The 24,989-nt window shown below is 39.3% G+C and overlaps 1 protein-coding gene across 1 annotated transcript; it reads left to right on the forward strand.

Moving 5' to 3' along the window:
* Window positions 1–19,844: 19,844 nt before the first annotated feature.
* On the forward strand, window positions 19,845–23,061 carry LOC127082965 (probable glucan 1,3-beta-glucosidase A). The gene is made up of 10 exons (XM_051023200.1): window positions 19,845–20,114; window positions 20,217–20,332; window positions 20,696–20,815; window positions 20,941–21,126; window positions 21,344–21,502; window positions 21,580–21,749; window positions 21,841–21,996; window positions 22,095–22,447; window positions 22,568–22,747; window positions 22,819–23,061. The coding sequence occupies exons 1-10, from the start codon at window positions 20,039–20,041 to the stop codon at window positions 22,899–22,901; spliced, it is 1,599 nt and encodes a 532-aa protein (XP_050879157.1). The 5' UTR covers window positions 19,845–20,038; the 3' UTR covers window positions 22,902–23,061.
* Window positions 23,062–24,989: the final 1,928 nt, after the last annotated feature.

Genomic DNA, 24,989 nt, shown 5'->3' on the forward strand with positions numbered 1-24,989 from the left:
CTGCCCCTGCTGCTACTGCTACTACCAGTCCCCACCAATATGCCCTGCTGTTACTGTCCTAAAAAGGACAGAAAAAATACACCCTAAGATATGCTGTTGAGTCTTGCTTCAGTGGCAAGGTACTGTTCTTCCACTGTGGAGTTTGAAAGAAAATTTCTAAATGCCAAAGCAAGGTTTGAGTGAAAGCATGTCCTATGGTCACTGTGTTTGGACAGAAAAAAAAAGGAAATCAAATGGCAAGGTAGGTTCCTTTTGAAATCAGCATGCCTCCTCCAATTGCCTTGGCCAAAGAAAAGGTTTTGTCCTACTGTCCTTGCTACTACTGTCATGACAGAAAAAATGGCCTCAATTCTGCTGCATAGTACATGGCATGGTATTGGTCATCTTTGAATTGCACAGCAAGGTGTGGTTTTGGGAGGAATGTCAAGAGTGTTTGGTCTGTAGTTGCTTCAATTGGATTTCAAAAGGACAGAAAAATATGTTTGACTGTGCCTTCAAATCCTGTGTAGCATGACAGAAAGAAATGGTGCTTTCTTCTTGTAGCAAGCCAAGCCAAGGTCTTGTTTATTGTGAGCTTTGACAGTAGGTTTCAAAAATGCCAAATGCCAACTGAGTGAAAATCCCTTCTGTTGGTTACTATTGCTGTCATGTTCTCAATTAACAGAAAATGGTGCTGTCCAAAATCCTGCTGTGGGAAAGTACAAGTATGGCTCATGGATTGGATTTGTTGCAAACATGTCCTTTCTTCCCCAATTCTAAGCAAGTAAGCATGGCCATATGTACCATTGGTTATGGCTGCAGAATGTGTTTATAATTGACAGTAAAATGGCCTTCTAATCTTCTGTTTTGAGAGTACAAATCATGGTATGGTGGATGCATAGACAAGTATGGTGCAATGGTACTTTTCTTGTAATTCAAGTAACCAAGCATGACTCACATGTGCTGCATAATTTGACTTTGCAAACACACTCTAAATGACATTTATGAGCTGTTCCAATTGGCCAAATGTTGAAAAAAAGTTTGAGTCAAAAAGTCAACTCTTGGTCAAACTTACATTTAAATGAAAAAGGTCAAAATATGCCATTTTGATTGGTGAAGTTTTGGCTCATGAAATTTATATTTTTGGAAAGAGGGGATCAAATGTGACTTGTAGGAAAAAACCCCACCAAAATTGGCCAAACGGTTTGGGAGATATGGCCCTTTGAAGTTCAAGATTTTCTGAAATCGATTCGATCATAACTTGCCAACCACACATGGGAATTGAGAGTTCTAGGACTTTTTGGAAATGGGAGAACAAGATCTTCAACTTTCATGTTGGGCAAAAATTCATTTGAGGCTTGTATCAAGATGTAAGTTTGAGGATCAAGACTTTCCATTTATGGTAAGTTTCAATTATAGGCCCAGTTTCCGTTTTGGGAAATTCATGATCTGGCTTCAAATTCTTCCATGACGGTGTTTGGCATGATGTATGATGACTATTTGGACATGAATGAACTCTCACAAACCAATTCCACTCATCCAATCACTGATTAAATGGACAGTTGACCAACAGTTGACTTTTAGGGTTTCTGACCGATTGTGCATTGACTGATGAATTCCAAACCCTAATTCTTCGAGGACTTGACTTCAAATGATGTTCCAAGTTGTTTGAACTCTTGTTTATTGACCCTGGTGCCCAAATTCCACAAGAATGACCACCATCCACAGCTTTGACTGACAGTTGACTTTCTAGGGTTTTTGACTGTCTGTGCATGAACTGATGACCTCTGAGCCTTCAATCCTTGACCAAAATACTTCAAATAGACCACCAAGTCATGTGAACTTGTTGGACAAACCCCAAGGCCTCGATTCAATGAAAAATTCCTTTGCTTGCTTGGTTGACTGACCAGGAGATTAGTTTGACCTAATTTCTGATTGCTTGCTCTTGAGGCAACTGAGGGATAATGCAGATGCTATGCAATGGATTATGATATGCTATGACCTATTATGAAAATGTATGCGTAATGGTAGGTGCAAATTTGAGGTGCTACACTTTCCACTTCGAATGCCGCTCTCCACCCGTTCACCTGTCAGTATAAGTTCAGTGAAACCTGATGAAGAACTCCCCAGTAGGTGGCTGTAGAATGGGCCAGTCAGGGTACCCATGAACAGGTCTACTAATTCTCGGTCAGTCATAGGGGGTTTGACCCTGCCGGCCAAATCTCTCCATTTCTGGGCATACTCTTTGAAGCTTTCTTTAGATCCCATAGCCATATTCTGCAGCTGTAGCCGAGTAGGCGCTAGCTCAGAATTATATTGGTACTGTTTATAGAAAGCTGTTGCTAGATCAGTCCAGGTGCGGATGTCAGAACTCTCGAGCTGATAATACCATTCCAACTGTGTGCCAGACAGGCTCTCTTGGAAGAAATGAATCCACAGCTTCCTATCAGTGGTATGCGGCTGAATCTTTCTCACATAAGCCCTTAGATGCATTTGAGGACAGGACGCACCATCGTACTTAGTGAAAGTGGGGATTTTGAATTTGCGAGGAATGGTCACATCGGAGACCAGACCCAAACTTTCGAAATCCAAACCAGGTGCCTTCTGGCCCTCCATGGCTAGCATGCGTTCTTCCAGCAATTTGTACTTATCATCTCTTGGAGAGTACTGTTCATTTTCATAGTTCTCATCGTCATCCTCAGGGTTGGAGAAATCGGCATTCTCTTCCTCTGAGTCATTCTCCGCCCCCTCTTCTGGACCATTTGGGATTCCAAATTTGATTCCCGTAGCCTGTCCTTTACGCCTTCTTCCCGGGTTAATGAAACTCACCGCTTTCTTGTCTTTCTTCTTTTCGACCAAAAGAGCCTTCAGTTCCTCCTGCCCCTTGGATAAGCTTAGCATCATCTCCTTGAATTGAGCATTCTGAGTCTGGAGATCTTTGACAGTTTGTTCGAGATCCATTTTTCTGTTTAAGAGGCAGACCGTGAGAATATGGTCCTTTAGAATACCTGTTATGCAATGTTATGTTATGCGATGCAATGCATGAAATGTTTTCAAGGACTTTTGGAATTTAACTTTGCGTAAATCACCAACAAGAGAGAAATGTTTATTGCTAATTTTTTTTGATCAATGTTCATTACAAAAGGAATAATAGTAAAATGCAATGAAAGCTCAAGTCTCCCAGGGGCGGCTTCTTTTTGGGCGAAGATATGCATTGAGTCTTCGTTCCTCATTAAGCTGACTGGTGAGCTCTAGTACTTTCTTCCTTTCTGCATTGAACTGAGCTTCGAAAGTATCTCTCTCCTCTCTCAACTGGGTCCAGGATCTTTTCAATTCCTCAACATCGGTAGGCATATCTGGGTAAGAGATGATCTGGGAAGTACCTCCTTCGACCTCTGATTCAACAATCAATGGTCCGACTGCGAGATATGGCATGACAAGTTCACGAGCTCTGGCGCGTACCCATCTGAGATAAGGCTCCATAGGAATAGAATTTTTCTGTCCTAAAGGGCTTCTTTTCACCATGCCCCAAGCTCGTACAAACTTTTGACGGAGATTTTGAGGGTCATTGTCATAGTCGAACACTGTACCTTGAATAATCATTTCATGTGGACCATCTTTTCGAGCATGCCCAAACTGACGTAGGGCTAAGGCAGGATTATAAGTAATACCTCCTCTTATCCCCATGAGTGGTACGTTAGGGAATTCTCCACAACGGTCGATGATGATAACATTTTCTTCGAGCTTAGAACACCACCGGATGTCTGAATGGGAGAGTGCCATTACCCTTTGAGACCATTTCGGATTTTGATCATTCTTCAAGATTGATTGAGGAAGGTGCGAAATAAACCACCTAGACAACAAAGGTACGCAACACATGAGAGTCTCTTGTCTCTTCATAGTACGAGTGTGAAGGGAATGCAAAATATCTCCGAGCAAGGTAGGCACAGGGTTATGAGTGAGAAATATCTTGATAGCATTCATGTCTATGAACTGGTCTGGATTAGGGAATAAGACCAAACCATAGATCAGTAATGCTAGGACATCTTCGAAAGCATGGACATTCATAACCTTTAGGAATTCCCGGGCCTTACTTATCAGAAATTTGGCAAGTAAACCTTTCATTCCACTCCTTGTTACCCAATTAGCTTCAATGTCGGACTTCGTCATGTGTAAAGCTGCGGCAACTTCTTCAGACTTTGGCACCTTTTCTAAACCATTGAAAGGTATTTGATCAAGGATAGGTATCCCAAGCAGCTTGGAAAACTCTTCCAATGTGGGTACCAACTGATAATCTGGGAAAGTGAAGCAATGATGTTTAGGATCGAAGAACTGGAATAGAACTCTCATCATATCTTCTTTGAAACCAGTGGTAACCAAATTGAGGAGATGACCATGTTTCTTGTTGAACTGAGCATGATCGGGAAGTTCTGCCACCAAATCCTTGAGTTGAGGAGAGATCATTACAAGGTTGATCCGGATAGTCTTCCTGGAAGCCATAACCTGTGCAACAGAGCAAAGCTAAATCCCTAAGTCCTTGAAATGGTTAGTAAGATGATGCTATGATGTTATGATGTTATGATGTTATGAACACAAGCAAGTCACGCAACAATCATTCCTAGGTTTTAAGGCTTGCATGAGTTCCATAGGTAAGTACCCTCCCCACTGAAGTTTGGTTGGTTCAACCTGTCCTAGAATAGTAACCGGGTTCTAGAAGGATCTCCAATCATCGACCTTTCTTTAAGTCCACTTCAGTGCAACACCAAGTGGTTGACCGAAGCTTCCCTAAAGTCCAATCTCAAAGAGTGTAGCATCGAGTATCAACCAACCTCAGTCGGAACCGAAATCAGTTATCTCACTACTTTCTAATGGCTAGGATAAGTCAATTAGGGTTCTAAAGGTCTGGTTAATGCTTTGATGACACCACGCGAATGCCAAATTTTTCCTCAAGTAAACATGAGGAACATCAGGACATCCAAAGTGTCACATTAACCGTAGCCATCATTTTAACCATTCCAGTATACGCCGGATAGTCGCGATGATCTATTGCTACTTATCTAAGGTACACTAGATCCGGGTGTAGGATCTTTCACTCAACAATACCCTTAAAAGAAGGAACAATTTAAAACATAAATGATTTTTTTTTTTAAGATGGACCTCTCTTTGTCGTCCCCAGCAGAGTCGCCAGTTCTGTCATACGGTGAACTGGACTTTTTGTGTTTTTAATCGCAATGTCGCGGTTAGCAAGAGTCGCCACCGACTTTTCTTTTATCCCATAAGGAAAGGTGGAAAAGAACAGGAAAGACCTTAATTTAGATTCTTAGGTTCGGGAGGTACGTTATACAAAGGGAAGGTATTAGCACCCTTTGTATCCATGGTTATCCATGGGCTCTTAATTGCTCAATCATTTATGTTTTCTAGTTTGAAAAAGGTGGTTTAGAAATGTGTGAAAAATGTTTTGAAAATGAGAATTTAACTTTGTAATGATTCTTGCATGAATGTATACAAAGTGGTTATCTCATTTAGATTTGAAAGTCATTTAGAAAAATATAACTCAGTGTCATACGGTGAACTGACTTGGGGTATTTTGCTTTTTATCGCAATGTCGCGGATAGCAAGAGTCGCCACCGACTTTTCTTTTATCCAATAAGGAAAGGTGGAAAAGAACAGGAAAGACCTCAATAGATTTTGGGTTCGGGAGGTACATTATACAAAGGGAAGGTGTTAGCACCCTTTGTATCCATGGTTATCCATGGGCTCTTAATTACTGGATCACTTATATTTTTGTCTGAAAAGTGTCGGTGAATTGCTTAAAAAATGTTTGAAAGAGAGTTTAACTTTGTAATGATTCTCGTACGAATGTATACAAAGTATTTATCTCATTTGATTTTGAAAATGGTTTAGAAAAATATAACTCGGTAATGATTCTAGTATGAATGTATACCAAGTGGTGATTTTCTAGGATTTGTAAAGTGTAAAGTGTGAGGGGTGGAAAATGTTTTAGGTTATGATCCAGTAATTGAGAGTTATACCTTCCTGAGGTCGTTATGGGCATTTCCTATCCTTATGAGGGTAAAACTGTCCTTACTATTGAGAAGTAAGTAATCTTACCCTTTGGATGTTTAAGGGTCACCGTAGGGTCATCGATAGGTCATTGAAGGCAACAGTTGTAAGGATACCTTAGCATTCGAAGGGACGATCATCATTTAACCGTAGGCTACACCGAAGGGTCATCGAGGGACAAAATTGTATTTTTGAAGGCAACATCCGAGGGACCATGATTTATTTTATGATGATTTAATCGAAGGGCCATTGCTAAGTGTATCCCCCACATTCGCGGGACATGACCATTATACCGTAATACCGAAATCGTGGGGTAACCAAGAGAGGTCCAAGATCACATGTTCAAAAGGCAAAGCTTTACAATTAATTGGATAGCCGTAGTCGATTAAGTAATTAGGTCCATATTAAAATCAATACATTAAAAATAATACATTAAAATTAATACATTAAAATTAATTAAGCAATTTAGGGCAGCTCTTCACAAGGGTATCCCACAAATAAAGTGGAAGACCTAAACAGCAATCCTTTCCTGGGGTGTGAACCTTTGCAAAATTCAGCAAACGGGTTAGCATACCAAATCAGGGTGCAATCGAGGATTACACCGCAAAAGAAATACAACAGCAAAAATGTCATGCAAAATAATGTATGATGATAAGGGAACAGATCAGAGAAGCATAACACAGAACAAACGAAATATAAGCTACTGTCCCGTTCGCCTCTGCCTCGCCTAGCGAAGGCCTAGCGAATATTCGCTACGGGCTCGCTTAGCGATGTGCTAGCGAGCGGCTGCGGGTTTTGAATTTCAGAACAGTATAATCTCGGCATGCGGCAAGTCTTATGGTATTCAATTACAGAAATAATATGGTCAAACATTCAGGATAGGCTGGCATACTTAAACTCACATGCAAAACCTCAAATATGTTTATGAATTCAATTATGATATCACATGCAAGTTAAGAACATAAAGCGATATCACATGCAAATTAAGAAAATGAAGCGATAATAGTAATGCAAACCTGTTTGCAATCGAATTGCAACCTTGAGTTGGCGAGCCAGATTGAGTTGAGCGGTGCCGCCGGCTTTTCCTTCAGGGTTTCCTTTAGGGTTACTCGGAATAAGTTAAACAATAGTCCTGAACACTCCACCACAAGCCGGTAGGATTTGTTCTTGGATTCTTCAACTAAACAATAAATTAAAACGAAAGAAATAAACTAGATCCTAACGTAAGGTTAGATCCGGTAAAAAGGTACACAATAGTTTCCGTTGTAGAAACTATTGTGCGAAAAGAATTAACTAAATGCTAAAAAGGAAATAGGAAATTGCAAAGGAAATAGTGTAGAACTCGTAGGAAAAACAATGCCTAAGCTGATGGAAAAGAAAATATGCAAAAGCGAAAACGGCAAAGGAAAAAATGTGGAAAAGCTTCCGGGCTTTTTTAGGTTTTCAAAGTGGCTATTTATTGGTGTCATTAAGTAACTGCCTGCTGCCAAAAGGTCTTCAACGTGGCTAATTGCATGGCGTGGATATAAGGCCCAACACTCCTCAACGTCTCTTCAAGTCTCTGAGGCGTTACTTGCGCCAAAAAAGTAGGGGAGGGGTGTGACGCTCGTCACACCATGTGTGACGTCCGTCACAAGGCTGTTTTGCGTGACGCTCGTAACGCCCTCTGTGACGTCCGTCACAAGCACAGCATTTGTGTCTTGCGCTTTGGGCTGGGCTTTGCTATTTGGTTCGCTTTCTCTCCTTTTTGCACCTCTTTTCCTCCATTTTCACTTGTGCTTCCAAATAAGCCACCTGAGACAAATAGGAAGAAAATACCGCGTAATATCTAACAACATAAAGTGAACTGAAATAAATAATGATAAAATTTAATTGAATCAAGTCCTAAAATATGATATAATTTCATGTTATCACTAGGCGAGCGTGTAGCGAACAGGCCAGTTTTGGGCCATTTTCTGGATTGGGCCATTCGTGAGCTGGGCCTTCGTTCCTTTGGGATGTCAGTGCCTTGTGGAACAAGTCGGAGGGTCTTGGAAAATGCTTTGTAATATCAACGGGCAAATTTTGGGGTATGACAGCTGCCCCTGTTCAATATTCTTGAACCGAGAGAGTTAGAATGGCGAGTATGCCGTTCGTGGTCTGGAGGTGAAAGATTATTGAACACTAGAATGCCCCAAAAATTTGCGCTTGTCCATTAGTCTTGATGGAGATGGGCTTAAAGATGCCATCCAGGAGGTTCGATGACGAGATTTCCAGATTGTGTCGTACGTTAGACGATATCTGGAGACATGGGTGTCACACCGGGTCATACGCTAGGCCGTATAGTGAGTCATCCATTATGCTGTCGACTTCGCTGGGGAGTCAGAGTATGCTATATACTGCTGGGGATAAGGGATCAGAATGGATCGTACGTTAGACCGTGTCTGAATACCAGAGTGAGTTGTTCATTAGGCGGATGACTTTGCCGAGGATGAAAGATCAGAATGGATCGTACGCTAGATCGCATCTGAGCTGCAGAATGAGCCGTCCGTTAGGCTGAATCTGCTGAAAAGGGAGTAGTCGTGTACTAGACTACCATTCAGAAATGTACCTGTCCGAAGGTAGCATCTGAGTAAGGGAGTAGCCGTATACTAGACTACCATTCAGAAATGTACCTGTCCGAAGGTAGCATCTGAGTAAGGGAGTAGTCGTATACTAGACTACCATTCAGAAATGTACCTGTCCGAAGGTAGCATCTGAGTAAGGGAGTAGTCGTATACTAGACTACCATTCAGAAATGTACCTGTCCGAAGGTAGCATCTGAGTAAGGGAGTAGTCGTATACTAGACTACCATTCAGAAATGTACCTGTCCGAAGGTAGCATCTGAGGAGGGAGTAGCCGTATACTAGACTACCATTCAGAAATGTACCTGTCCGAAGGTAGCATCTGAGTAAGGGAGTAGTCGTATACTAGACTACCATTCAGAAATGTACCTGTCACTAGGTAGCATCTGAGCAGATGAAGGTCTAACTTGGTCGTACATTAAACCGTATCTGAGCGGTTGAAGGTCTAACTTGGTCGTACATTAGACTGTATCTGAGCGGTTGAAGGTCTAACTTGGTCGTACATTAGACTGTATTTGAGCACCATCTGGTCTAACTTGGTCGTACATTAGACTGTATTTGAGCCGCATCTGGTCTAACTTGGTCGTACATTAGACTGTATTTGAGCAGCATCTGGTCTAACTTGGTCGTACATTAGACTGTATTTGCAGAATCTGACTTGAAGGTCTAACTTGGTCGTACATTAGACTGTATTTGCAGAATCTGACTTGAAGGTCTAACTTGGTCGTACATTAGACTGTCACTGAGCAGAATCTGAGGATTTGAAGGTCTAACTTGGTCGTACATTAGACTATATCTGGGCAGAATCCGACTTGAAGGTCTAACTTGGTCGTACATTAGACTGTATTTGAGTGGTATTTGAAGATTTGAAGGTCTAACTTGGTCGTACATTAGACTGTATCTGAGTTATTGAAGGTCAGAATGGATCGTACGCTAGATCGTATCTGAGTTGAAGGAGTCATGTGTTGAGATGAATCAGGATGGACCGTACGCTAGGCTATATCTGATAGTATTTGTGTATGCTGTATTTGCAATGAACATTTGGGATGGGCTTATAGATGCCATCGTTAGGAGTATGTCAGAATGGATGTTGACATGGAGCAGATCTGAAAGATGTATCTGAAGAAGAAAGTAGTCGTACGCTAGACTACACCTCGGAATATACCGTATGCTAGGCAGTGTCTGAGGGTTATAGTTGAATTTTGAATGTAATTGATAAAGATGTCCGTCTGAATGGACCTTTGTTTTGACTGTGTCAGGAGGATGATTAACCTGAAAAATAAAGTTAGCTTCATGCCATGTCATGATGCATGAGATGCAAATGTTGTATGTATGTGTGTGCTGTGAAATGATGTAATGAGTGAATTATGTGTCTGGAATAAATGAGAGCATTGTATGATGTAATGTATATGATGCGGAATGAAAATTGTATGTAGGTATGTGATGTGAAATGGTGTAATGAATGCACTATGCGTCTGAAACGTTCTTCCAGAGGACTCTACTGGGGAGATAAATCTCAGTCTTCTGGTCGGAGATATTTGCATTGATGACTCTTCCTTAGCTAGGGGATTTGATTTCTGTCTGATGGTAGAAACATTCGACAGAGCCTGGCTAGGGATAGAAGAGATGACCAATTCGTCTAGTGATGCCCATTTCTTCTGGGGAATAACTGGCTTAGCCGGGGAATCGAATTAGCAACAGATTCATTGGGAAGCGTGATTAGACCTTCTCCTCGATCCTGAAGTCGTGTAGTAATTGCTATTACTATTCTAGGCATGCATTTTTGGTAAACATTGATCATATTCAAGTGCATAAATCAATTCAAAGTAAATCAATGGACGTTTACGCAAACAAAACAGAAAAGGTAAAACAAAAGCATCTTTTTGGAAACGAAATTGTATTGATTTTGAAAGAGGGCCTATAAATAGGCAATTTGAGTACAAGGAGACAGAAATCCTAGTAAGAGGAAATTGCCGAGAAAACAAAGAAAAAGCTATGCAGGAAAAGTCCTGTTGATTTTAAATCCACTACCGTCATTATGTCTTCAAACATCTCATCTCCTGCTGTCGGATAGAAGTGATTGGCTTGTTCGGTCCCTTGAAACTTGGGTGAAGCTGACAGAGAACGGGGCATAGTCATACGCTTTAATCCCTAATTTTTGCCTGGACCGCCTTTTCAGGTTTTCAGTCCACCGGGATACCCTTTTTTGCTCAAGCCGCCTTTTCAGGTTTTCGACTTGCCGGGTGTACGTCTTTACATGTTTATCCCTAATTTTTGCCCGAACCCTTTTGGTTCGCCGGGATGCCCTTACTTTTGCCTAGGTACGTCGACCTAGCGGGTCTCTTTTATGCGTAGTATTTTTTAACTAGGTCCGCGTTCACAGGATGCGGGAAATCTTCGCCATCCGTTGTAGCAAGCATCATGGCTCCACCAGAGAATACCTTCTTAACTACAAATGGCCCTTCGTATGTGGGAATCCATTTGCCCCTGGGATCACCTGGTGGTAGAATGATACGCTTGATAACTAAGTTGCCGATTTGGTACACTCGTCTCTTGACCTTTTTGTTAAATGCTTGGGTCATGCGCTTCTGATATATCTGCCCATGACAAACAGCCGCAAGTCTCTTTACATCAATCAAATTTATCTGATCGAGTCGAGTTTGAATCCATTCATCCTCATCTAAGCCTGCATCTTTCACAATTCTTAGAGAGGGGATCTGAACTTCCACTGGTAAAACGGCTTCCATTCCATAGACTAAAGAGAAAGGGGTTGCCCCTGTCGAAGTGCGGTAACCATGAAGAGAAAAAGGTAACATCTCATACCAGTCTTTGTATGTTACTGTTATATTCTTGATATTGTTAGCAACCTCCACGACGTCGTTCGTCTTTGGCCGGTACGGAGAAGAGTTATGGTGTTTTATTTTGAACTGCATGCAGAGTTCAGTTTAGTACCATTATCAGTGATAACTCTTTCAGGAGACAGCAGGTTTCTCGAATGTATATTTGATAAGATCCATCTTAGAAATCAATAAAGTGGTATGATTCAACATATACTGTCTTAGTCGGCGAGTAGCCCAAGCCAAAGCGCAGCAAGCTTTCTCGAGCTGTGAGTATCTTGTTTCACAGTCGGTACCTTTTGCTAAGGCAGTGTATGACATGCTCTTTTCGACCAGACTCGTAATGTTGCCCCAGCACACCCTATTGAATTTTCTAACACGGTCAAATACATAGTTAGAGGTCTTCCTTCAACTGGTAGCATCAGAATTGGAGGTTCTTGGAGATATTTCCTGATTTTGTTATTCATCATTCCATACTATCTCTTGATTTTTCCTTTTTAGTAATTTGAAGATGGGTTTGCCGGTAGCAGTCAAGTGTGGAATGAATCGGGCAATGTAATTCAAGTGTCCCAAGAAACCTCTGACTTCTTTCTTGTCTATTTCAGTACCCAGATTTACAATTTCAATTGATTCCTCATGCGGCTGTGTGGTCTTTTCTTCTTGTAGTACCAGTCTGGCAAGTTCTCCAGGGACTTCACAATCTTCCTCACTTCCATCCTCGACTTGGTAGATCGGATTTTCAAAGTCATAATGAACAGTAGCAGAGTCATTACCAACAGGATCCAGAGTGGATATGGATCGGCAAATTGTTACGTGAGTGTGTGCCAGAAAACATAGCTTGTTTGAAAAATGACAGGAAAGATAAAGAGCGCAATATTTGAATGCAAAAAGTCCATTGATCTATTGAATATGAATATGCTTATGAAAATGACAAAACCCTTGAAAAATTAGCTATTGTGCCCCGGGCATAGACACAATGCCTTAAAATGCTAAAACAACAATAACAATTACTCCTGACTAAAGGAAATCGGGATAGTGTCTTCAGCCTTCCGACTATCGAGTCTGTCACCAATTGTTGGGGAAATCCAGCTATCCAAGTCACAATCATTATCAGTATCTTCCACAGCATTGACAGTCTCATCTTGATTAGGCAGAGGGGCAGTGATGACATTAGGAGTCTCAGGCGGATCAAATTCAAATTCTCCGGCGTCGATCATATCCTGAATTTTGTTCTTCAACGACCAACAATTGTTTGTATCATGCCCGGGGCTATCGGAGTGATATGCACACCTGGCATTGGGATTGTAACGAGGAGAAGTAGTGTTGGGTTTTGCAGGAGGATCTCTGAGGGTAATTAAATTTGCTTTTAGCATACCCTGCAGTGCCTGTGCTAAAGTCATATTGATCTTCGTAAACTGCCTTCTTCCCGGGTTAGTATGCCTCACAGATTTCTTGTCTTTTTTCTTCTCGAGCAAGAGAGCCTTCAGTTCTTCCTGCCCCTTGGATGAGTTCAAGATCATTTCCTGGAGTTGAGCATTCTGAGCATGGAGATCTTTGACAGTTTGTTCGAGGTCCATTTTTCTGTTTAGAAGGAAGACCGTGAGAACATTGAACTTGTAGAATACCTGTTATGCGATGTTATGTTATGCTATGCAATGTATGAAATGTTTTCCTGGACTTTTGGAATTTAACTTTACGTAAACTAACAAAAAAAAAGGAAACTTTTTTTTTTTTTTTTTTTTTTTTTTTTTTTTACAAAACAGAGCAAAGTTAAATCCCTAAGTCCTCAAAGTGGTTAGTACAATGCATGATGTTATGATGTTATGATGTTATGATGTTATGAGGTTAAATAAATAACAAGCACAAGCAAGTCATACAACCATCATTCCTAGGTTTTAAGGCTTGCATGAGTTCCATAGGTAAGTACCCTCCCCACTGAAGTTTGGTTGGTTCAACCTGTCCTAGAATAGTAACCGGGTTCTAGAAGGATCTCCAATCATTGACCTTTCTTTAAGTCCACTTCAGTACAACACCAAGTGGTTGACCAAAGCTTCCCTAAAGTCCAATCTCAAAGAGTGTAGTATCGAGTCTCAACCAACCCCAGTCGGAACCGAAGTCAGTTATCTCACTACTTTCTAATGGCCAGGATGAGTCAATTAGGGTTCTAAAGGTCTGGTTAATGCTTTAGTGACACCACGCGGAAGCCAAATTTTTCCTCAAGTAAACATGAGGAACATCAGGACATCCAAAGTGTCACATTAACCGTAGCCATCATTTTAACCATTCCAGTATACGCCGGATAGTCGCGATGATCTATTGCTACTTACCTAAGGTACACTAGATCCGGGTGTAGGATCTTTCACTCAAAAATACCCAAGCAATCCCTTAAAAGTAAATCGGACAATTTGGAATAAGTGATCTTGTTTTTTAAGGTAACCTCTCTTTTTAAAGTATCCCCAGCAGAGTCGCCAGTTCTGTCATACGGTGAACTGACTTGGGGTATTTTTCTTTTTATCGCAATGTCGCGGATAGCAAGAGTCGCCACCGACTTTTCTTTTATCCAATAAGGAAAGGTGGAAAAGAACAGGAAAGACCTCAATAGATTTTGGGTTCGGGAGGTACATTATACAAAGGGAAGGTGTTAGCACCCTTTGTATCCATGGTTATCCCTGGGCTCTTAATTACTGGATCACTTATATTTTTGTCTGAAAAGTGTCGGTGAATTGCTTAAAAAATGTTTGAAAGAGAGTTTAACTTTGTAATGATTCTCGTACGAATGTATACAAAGTATTTATCTCATTTGATTTTGAAAATGGTTTAGAAAAATATAACTCGGTAATGATTCTAGTATGAATGTATACCAAGTGGTGATTTTCTAGGATTTGTAAAGTGTAAAGTGTGAGGGGTGGAAAATGTTTTAGGTTATGATCCAGTAATTGAGAGTTATACCTTCCTGAGGTCGTTATGGGCATTTCCTATCCTTATGAGGGTAAAACTGTCCTTACTATTGAGAAGTAAGTAATCTTACCCTTTGGATGTTTAAGGGTCACCGTAGGGTCATCGATAGGTCATTGAAGGCAACAGTTGTAAGGATACCTTAGCATTCGAAGGGACGATCATCATTTAACCGTAGGCTACACCGAAGGGTCATCGAGGGACAAAATTGTATTTTTGAAGGCAACATCCGAGGGACCATGATTTATTTTATGATGATTTAATCGAAGGGCCATTGCTAAGTGTATCCCCCACATTCGCGGGACATGACCATTATACCGTAATACCGAAATCGTGGGGTAACCAAGAGAGGTCCAAGATCACATGTTCAAAAGGCAAAGCTTTACAATTAATTGGATAGCCGTAGTCGATTAAGTAATTAGGTCCATATTAAAATCAATACATTAAAAATAATACATTAAAATTAATACATTAAAATTAATTAAGCAATTTAGGGCAGCTCTTCAAAAGGGTATCCCACAAATAAAGTGGAAGACCTAAACAGCAATCCTTTCCTGGGGTGTGAACCTTTGCAAAATTCAGCAAACGGGTTAGCATACCAAATCAGGGTGCAATCGAGGATTACACCGCAAAAGAAATACAACAGCAAAAATGTCATGCAAAATAATGTATGATGATAAGGGAACAGATCAGAGAAGCATAGCACAGAACAAACGAAATATAAGCTACTGTCCCGTTCGCCTCTGCCTCGCCTAGCGAAGGCCTAGCGAATATTCGCTACGGGCTCGCTTAGCGATGTGCTAGCGAGCGGCTGCGGGTTTTGAATTTCAGAACAGTATAATCTCGGCATGCGGCAAGTCTTATGGTATTCAATTACAGAAATAATATGGTCAAACATTCAGGATAGGCTGGCATACTTAAACTCACATGCAAAACCTCAAATATGTTTATGAATTCAATTATGATATCACATGCAAGTTAAGAACATAAAGCGATATCACATGCAAATTAAGAAAATGAAGCGATAATAGTAATGCAAACCTGTTTGCAATCGAATTGCAACCTTGAGTTGGCGAGCCGGATTGAGTTGAGCGGTGCCGCCGGCTTTTCCTTCAGGGTTTCCTTTAGGGTTACTCGGAATAAGTTAAACAGTAGTCCTGAACACTCCACCACAAGCCGGTAGGATTTGTTCTTGGATTCTTCAACTAAACAATAAATTAAAACGAAAGAAATAAACTAGATCCTAACGTAAGGTTAGATCCGGTAAAAAGGTACACAATAGTTTCCGTTGTAGAAACTATTGTGCGAAAAGAATTAACTAAATGCTAAAAAGGAAATAGGAAATTGCAAAGGAAATAGTGTAGAACTCGTAGGAAAAACAATGCCTAAGCTGATGGAAAAGAAAATATGCAAAAGCGAAAACGGCAAAGGAAAAAATGTGGAAAAGCTTCCGGGCTTTTTTAGGTTTTCAAAGTGGCTATTTATTGGTGTCATTAAGTAACTGCCTGCTGCCAAAAGGTCTTCAACGTGGCTAATTGCATGGCGTGGATATAGGGCCCAACACTCCTCAACGTCTCTTCAAGTCTCTGAGGCGTTACTTGCGCCAAAAAAGTAGGGGAGGGGTGTGACGCTCGTCACACCATGTGTGACGTCCGTCACAAGGCTGTTTTGCGTGACGCTCGTAACGCCCTCTGTGACGTCCGTCACAAGCACAACATTTGTGTCTTGCGCTTTGGGCTGGGCTTTGCTATTTGGTTCGCTTTCTCTCCTTTTTGCACCTCTTTTCCTCCATTTTCACTTGTGCTTCCAAATAAGCCACCTGAGACAAATAGGAAGAAAATACCGCGTAATATCTAACAACATAAAGTGAACTGAAATAAATAATGATAAAATTTAATTGAATCAAGTCCTAAAATATGATATAATTTCATGTTATCACTAGGCGAGCGTGTAGCGAACAGGCCAGTTTTGGGCCATTTTCTGGATTGGGCCATTCGTGAGCTGGGCCTTCGTTCCTTTGGGATGTCAGTGCCTTGTGGAACAAGTCGGAGGGTCTTGGAAAATGCTTTGTAATATCAACGGGCAAATTTTGGGGTATGACACTCAGCAATGATCCTAGTACGGATGTATGCCAAGTGGTGATTTTCTAATGGAGGTTTTGAAAGGTGTAAGGTGTGAAAAGTAGTTTTAAATTATGAATAAGTAATTAAGAGTTATACCTGTCCGAGGTCTTTCCGGGCATTTCCTTTCCTTATGAGGGTAAAACTGTCCTTACTATTGAGAAGTAAGTAGTTTTATCCTTGGGATGTAGAAGGGTCATCGTAGGGTCATTGATAGGTCATTGAAGGCAACAGTTGTGAGGATACCTTAGCATTCGAAGGGACTATCATCATTTAACCGTAGGCTACACCGAAGGGTCATCGAGGGACAAAATCGTATTTTCGAAGGCAACATCCGAGGGACCATGATGATTTAACCGAAGGGTCTTTGCTAAAGGCATCCCCACATTCGCGGGACATGACCGTATTACGTAATCGTGGGGTAATAAAGAGAGGTCCGATATCATTTATTTAAAGTCCATATTTTAAGTTCATTAGGTAATTATGATGATTCCGCATTAAATCGATACATTAAAATCAATACATTAAGAATCAATACATTAAAATTAGTTAGGCAATCAATATGAATCTTCACATTAAAGTGAAATAATTTAGAATCCATCTCCATGAAAGTCTCCCACACATAAAGTGGAGTACCTAGCCAGCCACTTCCTTGAGAATATGCAAGCTTTAACACAAATTAAACACACGGGTGAGAATACCAAGTTAAAGTGCAATTGAAAATTGCACTACAGAATGAACACAATAGTCACAAGGCCAAATAATGCATGATTACAATAAGACAAACATAAAACGAAACATAAGAACAGCTACTGGTACGTTCGCCTCTGCTTCTCCTAGCGAAGGATTAGCGAATATTCGCTACAGGCTCGCTTAGCGATGTGCTAGCGAGCGGCCACAGATTTTGAATTTTGGCAATCGTACCGTCTCCGAAACCTTGAATTATGACATTAAATTACAGGCACAGCATAGATAGCATTCATGATGTTCAAGCATACTTAAATTGGCATGTGAAATCAGGTTACATATCAAAATTTAATCATGATGCATTATGTAGGTAACGGTTATCAATTGGAAGCATATAACAGCGATAATACGCAAACCTGTTTGCAATTGCTATGTTGAACTGATCACTCTAGGTATCGGATTGAGCTGGGCGGTGGTAGCTTCGAGGCGGGTGAGCGGCCTTCAGGGTTTCCGTCTTCCGTCCGTCTTGGTCTGTCCGTCTGTGTTTCTGTGTTTCTCCCTCTGGGTCTGTCTGTCCCTTTTCGTGGCTGAGGAGCTGGTATTTATAGTAGTAGTGGTGGTGACCTAATGGGCTTAAGATGAGGTCCAAAACTTCAGATTTTCGCAAGCTTCGCTAGGCGAAGGAATTGCTCGCCTAGCGAGCAAGCTAGTTCTGGGCTTTTTCTGGATCTGATGCTTCGCTGGGCGAGCGTCATGATGAAATGTTCGCTAGGCGAAGGAATTGCTCGCCTAGCGAGCAAGCTATTTTGGGCCGCCTTTGGATTGGGCCTGTTGTGAGCTGGGCTTTTGTTCACTTGATATCAGTGCCTTGCAGAACAAGTCAGAGGGTCTTGAGAAATGCTTTGTAGTATCGACGGGCAAATTTTGGGGTATGACAGTCACTATGGATGAAGTGACTTCTAGAAAAATGGTTCTTAGATTCATGGACCACATTTAAGTTACCAACATATTAAGGGTTAGCCCTACTATGAAGATATCTTTGAGGGGTCTATTATGAGTGTAGCTTCCATGTATCTTTGAGATGCGGAACCTCGCAGAAAACATTTCAGTTCTACGTCTTAATTTAGGTTTTTCTTAAGTCGGGGTTTTAGCTTCTCACATAGTGACATTCCCATCCATGACATGGCAATATGAATAATAAAATAATAATATCATATGAATGAAAAATAAAACATATAATAAAAGAGAAAACCAATAAATAAAATAGAGAAACCAAAAATAGACAGACACACACAAACAAAAAAAACCACGCAAAACCCTAGAGCTAGAGGTTAGGATGGACTCCCTTTAGGGAAGTAAATTCTCCAGCAGAGTCTCCAGTTGCCGTGGCTGGAAAAATACAGAGTCACCACCCTATTTTATCCGTTCCTAAGGAACACATAAATAAATAATGATAAAACCTATGGTTAAATGGAGAGACTAGGGTTCAAGAGTCGGTTAAGCAATGAGAAGGTGTTAGGAATCCCTCACTTCCATTGTACTCAATGAGATTCTCCTCTAATCCTAGGGTTAGTGTGTGTTTTTAAGGGAATGTTTGCCTACATTTTTTTATCTTTTTATTTATTAAGAAAATGATATTATTTAGAATAAAATAGTTTGATTTATACTGGAGGACACAAAAAATATTTTTCTAAACTTCAATCCATTGTATTGAAACTCCTTACACAATCAAGTTCTTCATCTTCTATCGAGAGAAATCGAAACCCATGAATTTATACTCGTCTCATACCTTGACTTTTCTAAAAATACCGTATTTCGTACCAATACCGAATATCAGGTACGTATTCGTACATTAGCAACTCAGAGTAAAATATTAAATTAACTTAAAAAATTTCGGAATAATTATACTTTAAAATAATATAAAGTAAATATAAAATAAAAGAAAATAGATCGAAAAAAAAGAGACAAAGACGGTTGAGAAAGAGATGAAACGAAAGAAAAAAAAGAGAGAAGTTTTTTTCACCCACTTTTCTTTTATAGAGACACAAGTTGATTGAAATGTGTTTTAAATGAGAAAAATTAATTTAATATTTCATTCAAATAGTAACCGCATAGAAGTTATTAGAATACAATTTTTAACTTTTTTTTATAATATACAATAAATTAAATTAAGGTATTTAAAAAAAAACAAAGATTAACCCAAAATGATGTACCCTTAATATATATATATATATATATATATATATATATATATATATATATATATATATATATATATTAAGAGATTAATTACTATATATTATTAGTGTAAAAAGTTTTATAATTCATCACCTTATTTTATAAATTTTTAAAATAAAAATCAAATATGTTTCAATATCCAACGATTTTTACATTATCGATTCATCACCATCATCCATTTGTATTATTTTATAGATTTTTAAAATAAAAGTTAAATATGTTTCAATATCCAACGTGTATGATTAATTTATAGTATAAAATCCTTTTATATCATAATGTATTTCAATTAAATTTATATTTTATTTTATTTTATTTACTAAAATATTAACACCTCTTCCTAACCCCACAAGTAAAATTTCCCTTTTAAGACACTTTTCTTCTTATCTTTTATACTCTTCCCACTCTGCAATAACCGAAACAGTAACTGATGAATTGTGTGAAGCAATTCCCAAACATAATCACCTGAGTGATAAGGAAAGAATTGCAAAGATTCACCGCATTTTAAATGGATTATGCATTTTTGCTTTCTGGGAGCTTTTGAAGCCCGCATTCTTGATGGAACTTATTTTTACCAAATGGGCATGCACATTCTTACTGTCTTGTTTTCTCATCACTTCTAGAGTGTATTCAGGTTAGGTAATTCTGTTTAACTTCGAATTTTCATTATAATGGTATGTTATGAGCCTAATATCTTGTTTCTTGTGTTGAATTGATTGTTCTTGTTTCTTTCAAGTGGAGGGTTTACTTGGAGATTCTAAAGTTAGAGGAGTGAACTTAGGTGGGTGGCTGGTTATTGAAGGTTGGATCAAACCTTCATTGTTTGATGGCATTGCCAATGGAGACATGCTTGTGAGTTACTTTACTTTTATTTCCTCATTTTTCTGTCAGATTCTTTATTATGTGTTAGTCGCCGTTACTGGCTTTGATCTTTGAATGTGTCTTATGTTGGTTAATTTGATCCTCGTGTGTGTCTTCTGTTAGCCATTCTGGCTCACAAAATTACTAACAGAAGACACATTCAAGGATACATCGACAACAACCAAGTCTTATCCCACTGAATAGGGTCACCTACTTGGATCATGCTTCTATTCTAATCTTTAATCTCGAGATCTTTCTTAATAACTTCTTTTATAGTTACACTGTCTCACACGTTGAGAGACTAAAATGGCTTATCTGGATGATTAGTGTGTTGATGGTACTTAAAAATTGTAGGATGGGACGGAGGTGCAGTTTAAGTCAGTGACATTACAGAAATATGTATCTGCAGACAATGGGGGAGGAATGAATGTCACAGTTGATAGGGATGTTCCATCTTCATGGGAAACATTCAGGGTAACATGTCTATTGTCTTGTTGTTTTCATTTTGATAGATCTTTACTAAGGAGATATTTTGTTAGAGTGATATGCATAAAGAACTTGAAGTTTTATAAAAAGATTATATGTATCTTCTGTTGCAGTTGTGGAGAGTATCACAATCAGAATTTCAATTCCGTACCGCACAAAGTCAATTTCTTACATGTGATGTTGGAGGCCGCACTGTCTCTGCAACAGCAAAATCGCCTTCAACATCAGAGACATTTGAAGTTCAGCGTAACGAGAAAAATAGGATTCATATCAAGATAAAGAACGGGCCCTATATGCAGGTATTTGTTTGCTTTCAATAACCTGAAATTCGATTAGGTCTATATAAAACGTGATGATGTTTTTGTGCCGAATTCTTTTGTCATAACAAGAATAAAATGAAAAAAAGTATAGTAATTGTGCTTTGAAAAGCATGCTCTGTGTTTCTATCAATCACTCCACCATGTTAGTCTCTCTACAAATCATTTCACATGAATGCTTATACCACTATCTTTATAGGTTACAACTGGAAATCAGCTCACAGCAAACTATCCAGGCGTACCGGGATGGGATGATAATTCAGCCACATTTGAAATGACAATTGTAACGAATGACCTTCATGGAGATTATCAGCTAGCAAATGGTTATGGACATGATAGCGCAGAGGATGTTCTTAGGGTAAAATTTTATATTGTAAATATTTCTCTATATAATTATGCTTTTGTTGCACATTATTTAGTTTTATTTAACTGCAGAGGCATAGAAATAGCTTTATTACAATAGAGGATTTCAAGTTTCTATATGAACATGGAATAAATACGGTGAGGATTCCGGTTGGATGGTGGATTGCTTTTGATCCTGATCCTCCAAGTCCATTTATTGGAGGAAGTCTTGAAGCTCTAGATAATGCATTTTCATGGGCACAGTAGGTTTTAATTTCTCCTTATTTATCTTCATTACTTTTGTCGCAATTGGAACTTTATTCGCCTGTAACAATATGCCTAAATATGTTGCAGAGAGTATGATTTAAAATGCATAATTGATCTTCATGCTGCTCCTGGTTCACAAAATGGGATGGAACATAGTGCGAGCAGAGATGGATTTACAGGATGGCCAACTTCTCCCGATTACATTTCAAAGTCATTACATGTTATTGAGTTTTTAATTTCTCGGTAAAGTTGTTTCCTTTTCACAAACTTATCTGTTGAACACAATTCGTGTTAGAACATAGAATCATTAAATATGTTAAATTCGGCTTTCTCCTTTGCAGATATGCGAAGCATCCTGCCTTGCTTGGAATTGAACTTTTGAATGAACCATCCGCTGGCACAGTTCCCTTAGATATTTTAATTTCGTACTACAAGCAAGGCTATCAAATTGTTCGGAAATACTCGCCGTCGGCTTATGTGATAGTGTGCCAGAGAATCGGCAATGCAGATCCTTTGGAGCTTTATCAAGCCAACATAGGATCTACCAATTTAGTTCTGGATTTGCATTTCTACAACCTTTTTGACACATTCTTTGTTAATATGAGCGCCAGGGATAATATACAATACATATACAAAAGTAGGGAAAACATGTTGCAGGCCTTCAACGATTCAAATGGTCCACTCGTTTTCATCGGTAAGACAATTCTCCTTGCTGTTTGTTTCACAATTTAAAGCCTCAATCAAGTACATAATAATCCTTGAATGCATCAGATGATTCACAAATTGAACTTCTAATCGATAACCGTGGTTTCAGGAGAGTGGGTGAATGAGTGGAATGTGGCGAGCGGATCGCAAACAGATTACCTGGAATATGGAAAGGCACAGTTAGATGTGTATAATGCAGTGTCGTTTGGTTGGTGTTATTGGACTATAAAGAATGATAGGGAGCACTGGGATTTTGAATGGAACATTAGGAAGAACTATCTTCAATTTGGTAAGAAGCATAAATTTGCAGTTGCAGATATATTTATGATATTTTAAACAAAATGGCTGTTTGTTTTGCAGGTAACTCCCCCAGAAAACAGAACATATATACTCTGGGATTGTTTGGATTGGCTTTCACCTGGTTTTGTCTTCACTTTTTGTGACACAACTTTTACCTGGATTAATAGCATATTTGAGGCATCTGGTACAAATTGCTGAAAAATTGTAGTTGAAAAATGCAATAGTATAGGTTGTGTACCATTTTTTATGCATACATACTCAAATTAAGCTTAGAAGTTTGGTTGATATTCAAAGTCATTATTACTTGTGGTCTATATGCTTAAATATGCTAAACTATGGGCAAGGACCCTCTCCCGTGGAAATGTATGTATTTCACTGCATACCCAACAAAGTACTGAAATAAAATTTAAATGGGGAGGATTAGCACATGTAAGGGAAGTGGGAGATGATCCATCATTGAAAATGGTTCAGATACAATACTAATAATAAGTGTAACAAATAAATTATGAAAATATTAATAATATTAAATTACCGTAAGCAACATGCAACTTCCTGTCATCTGCTTTATCTTCCAAAAACAACCCTCGCGCAACTACGAGTACAAGTAGACCAAACATGCGACCCCCCAGTTATATTTGTGAATCACAATCAAGTCGATGAAGCATTGAGTGTACACCACATCAACATAGGTTGAACTTTTGTTTACAAAAATGGACGTGTCAACCAAGAACAAGAGGTAACACCTCAATGCGCAAGTCCGATGGTGCTAAACCTGCATATAATCACCTTCGACATCCATACCCACCGTAGATGTTCTTTATAAAGCTTTTCCAAAAAACTAAACCTAGCATGATCACCTCTTGTGGCATCTGCCTCTTTTGAGGCCTCTATTGGGTCAGTCCCCAAATGGGTGACCGTCATCTCGACCGATCCTTTAGCGGCCCAATAATTTTACCCTTATGGGAAGATGCAGGAGGCATGAGAAGTATCAAAGATGATGGTCATCTTATCTATAGGAAGGTGGAAAGATGAAGTCTCTGAATACCACGTCTCAGCAAAATCCGCTTGCATGTCGTGGGATATGTTCATGTATACAACAGAACATAAATCAACAAGACCAAAATAACATAGAGCATACCGAAAGGAATTAGCAGTGGGCTGCCACAATTCCAATATCTTCTGCCCATGGTTTACTGATTTTAAACACGTACGATCATGTAAAAAGAAAATATTACCATCAATAACGATTTAATTAGTTAAAACATATGTATTGCAAAAGAAAAGAATATACCTCTCCTTCCCAAATATGCCTAGCAGCATGATCTGTGTAGAGATGAAGTAAGGAGGTGTGAAATGGACCTCCTGAATAACTCTTTAATGGGTCAGTGGCTTCCTTCTGACCTTCAGGTGCTTCAGAGTTTATTGCATCATCTAGGGACTCGTGGTCTTGTGAAGTGGATGCCTGAGAGAGGAGGTTACGAGAAGAAGAACCTAGGTGTTGCAAACTTGATGATTGTGAACCATCAAACGAGTTATCATTAACCCGTGGCCTCATGGTCCTAGATGCAACCCTCTCACGTCGTACTGACGATGTTTGAGACACACTTCCCAGCCTAACTCTATCAGGATTGTTTTCAGCGTTGTTATCAGTCATTGCACATGCGTTGCAAACTGACACATATAAAGAGCATGTCAGTACAAATCCACAAAATCATCCAAATTTTAGCATGAGTCCAATCCGAAGAGGCATCTCCGAAAGTAACATAGAGAAAATCCAAAGATACATCTTCGGACAAACCTGCGACTTTCAACCATGGCAGAAACATCATTGTTGTTCTAACCCTCCAAAGATTTGTCAATGCATGTTCTTGTAGGATACAAATTTCGTTTACACTACTATATAATGTATCTAAAACAACTAATGTAGCTTAAACAACTAACTAAAAATCAAAACATAAAAAAGATATTTTGTTTTGAAAAACTTACCAACTCAAATTGATGAAAATGAGAAGGAGAAATTTGGATGTATGAGATGTTGGAAAGGAGGAAAAAGAGCTCCAACCTTAGAAGCTTGAATGAATGGATGAGACGCTTGAATGTGTGATAACTTAAATGTTTTATTTTGATTTTTTTTAGAAAATGAAGAAGAGGGAAGAGGGAAGGTGTGGCGTGAACATGTGAAACAAAAGCGTTAGGAGATATAAATGGTGTTTACGGAGATGTATCTTCGG

Source organism: Lathyrus oleraceus, chromosome 5 (genome assembly GCF_024323335.1).
Source record: "Lathyrus oleraceus cultivar Zhongwan6 chromosome 5, CAAS_Psat_ZW6_1.0, whole genome shotgun sequence".
NCBI classification, from domain to species: domain Eukaryota; kingdom Viridiplantae; phylum Streptophyta; class Magnoliopsida; order Fabales; family Fabaceae; genus Lathyrus; species Lathyrus oleraceus.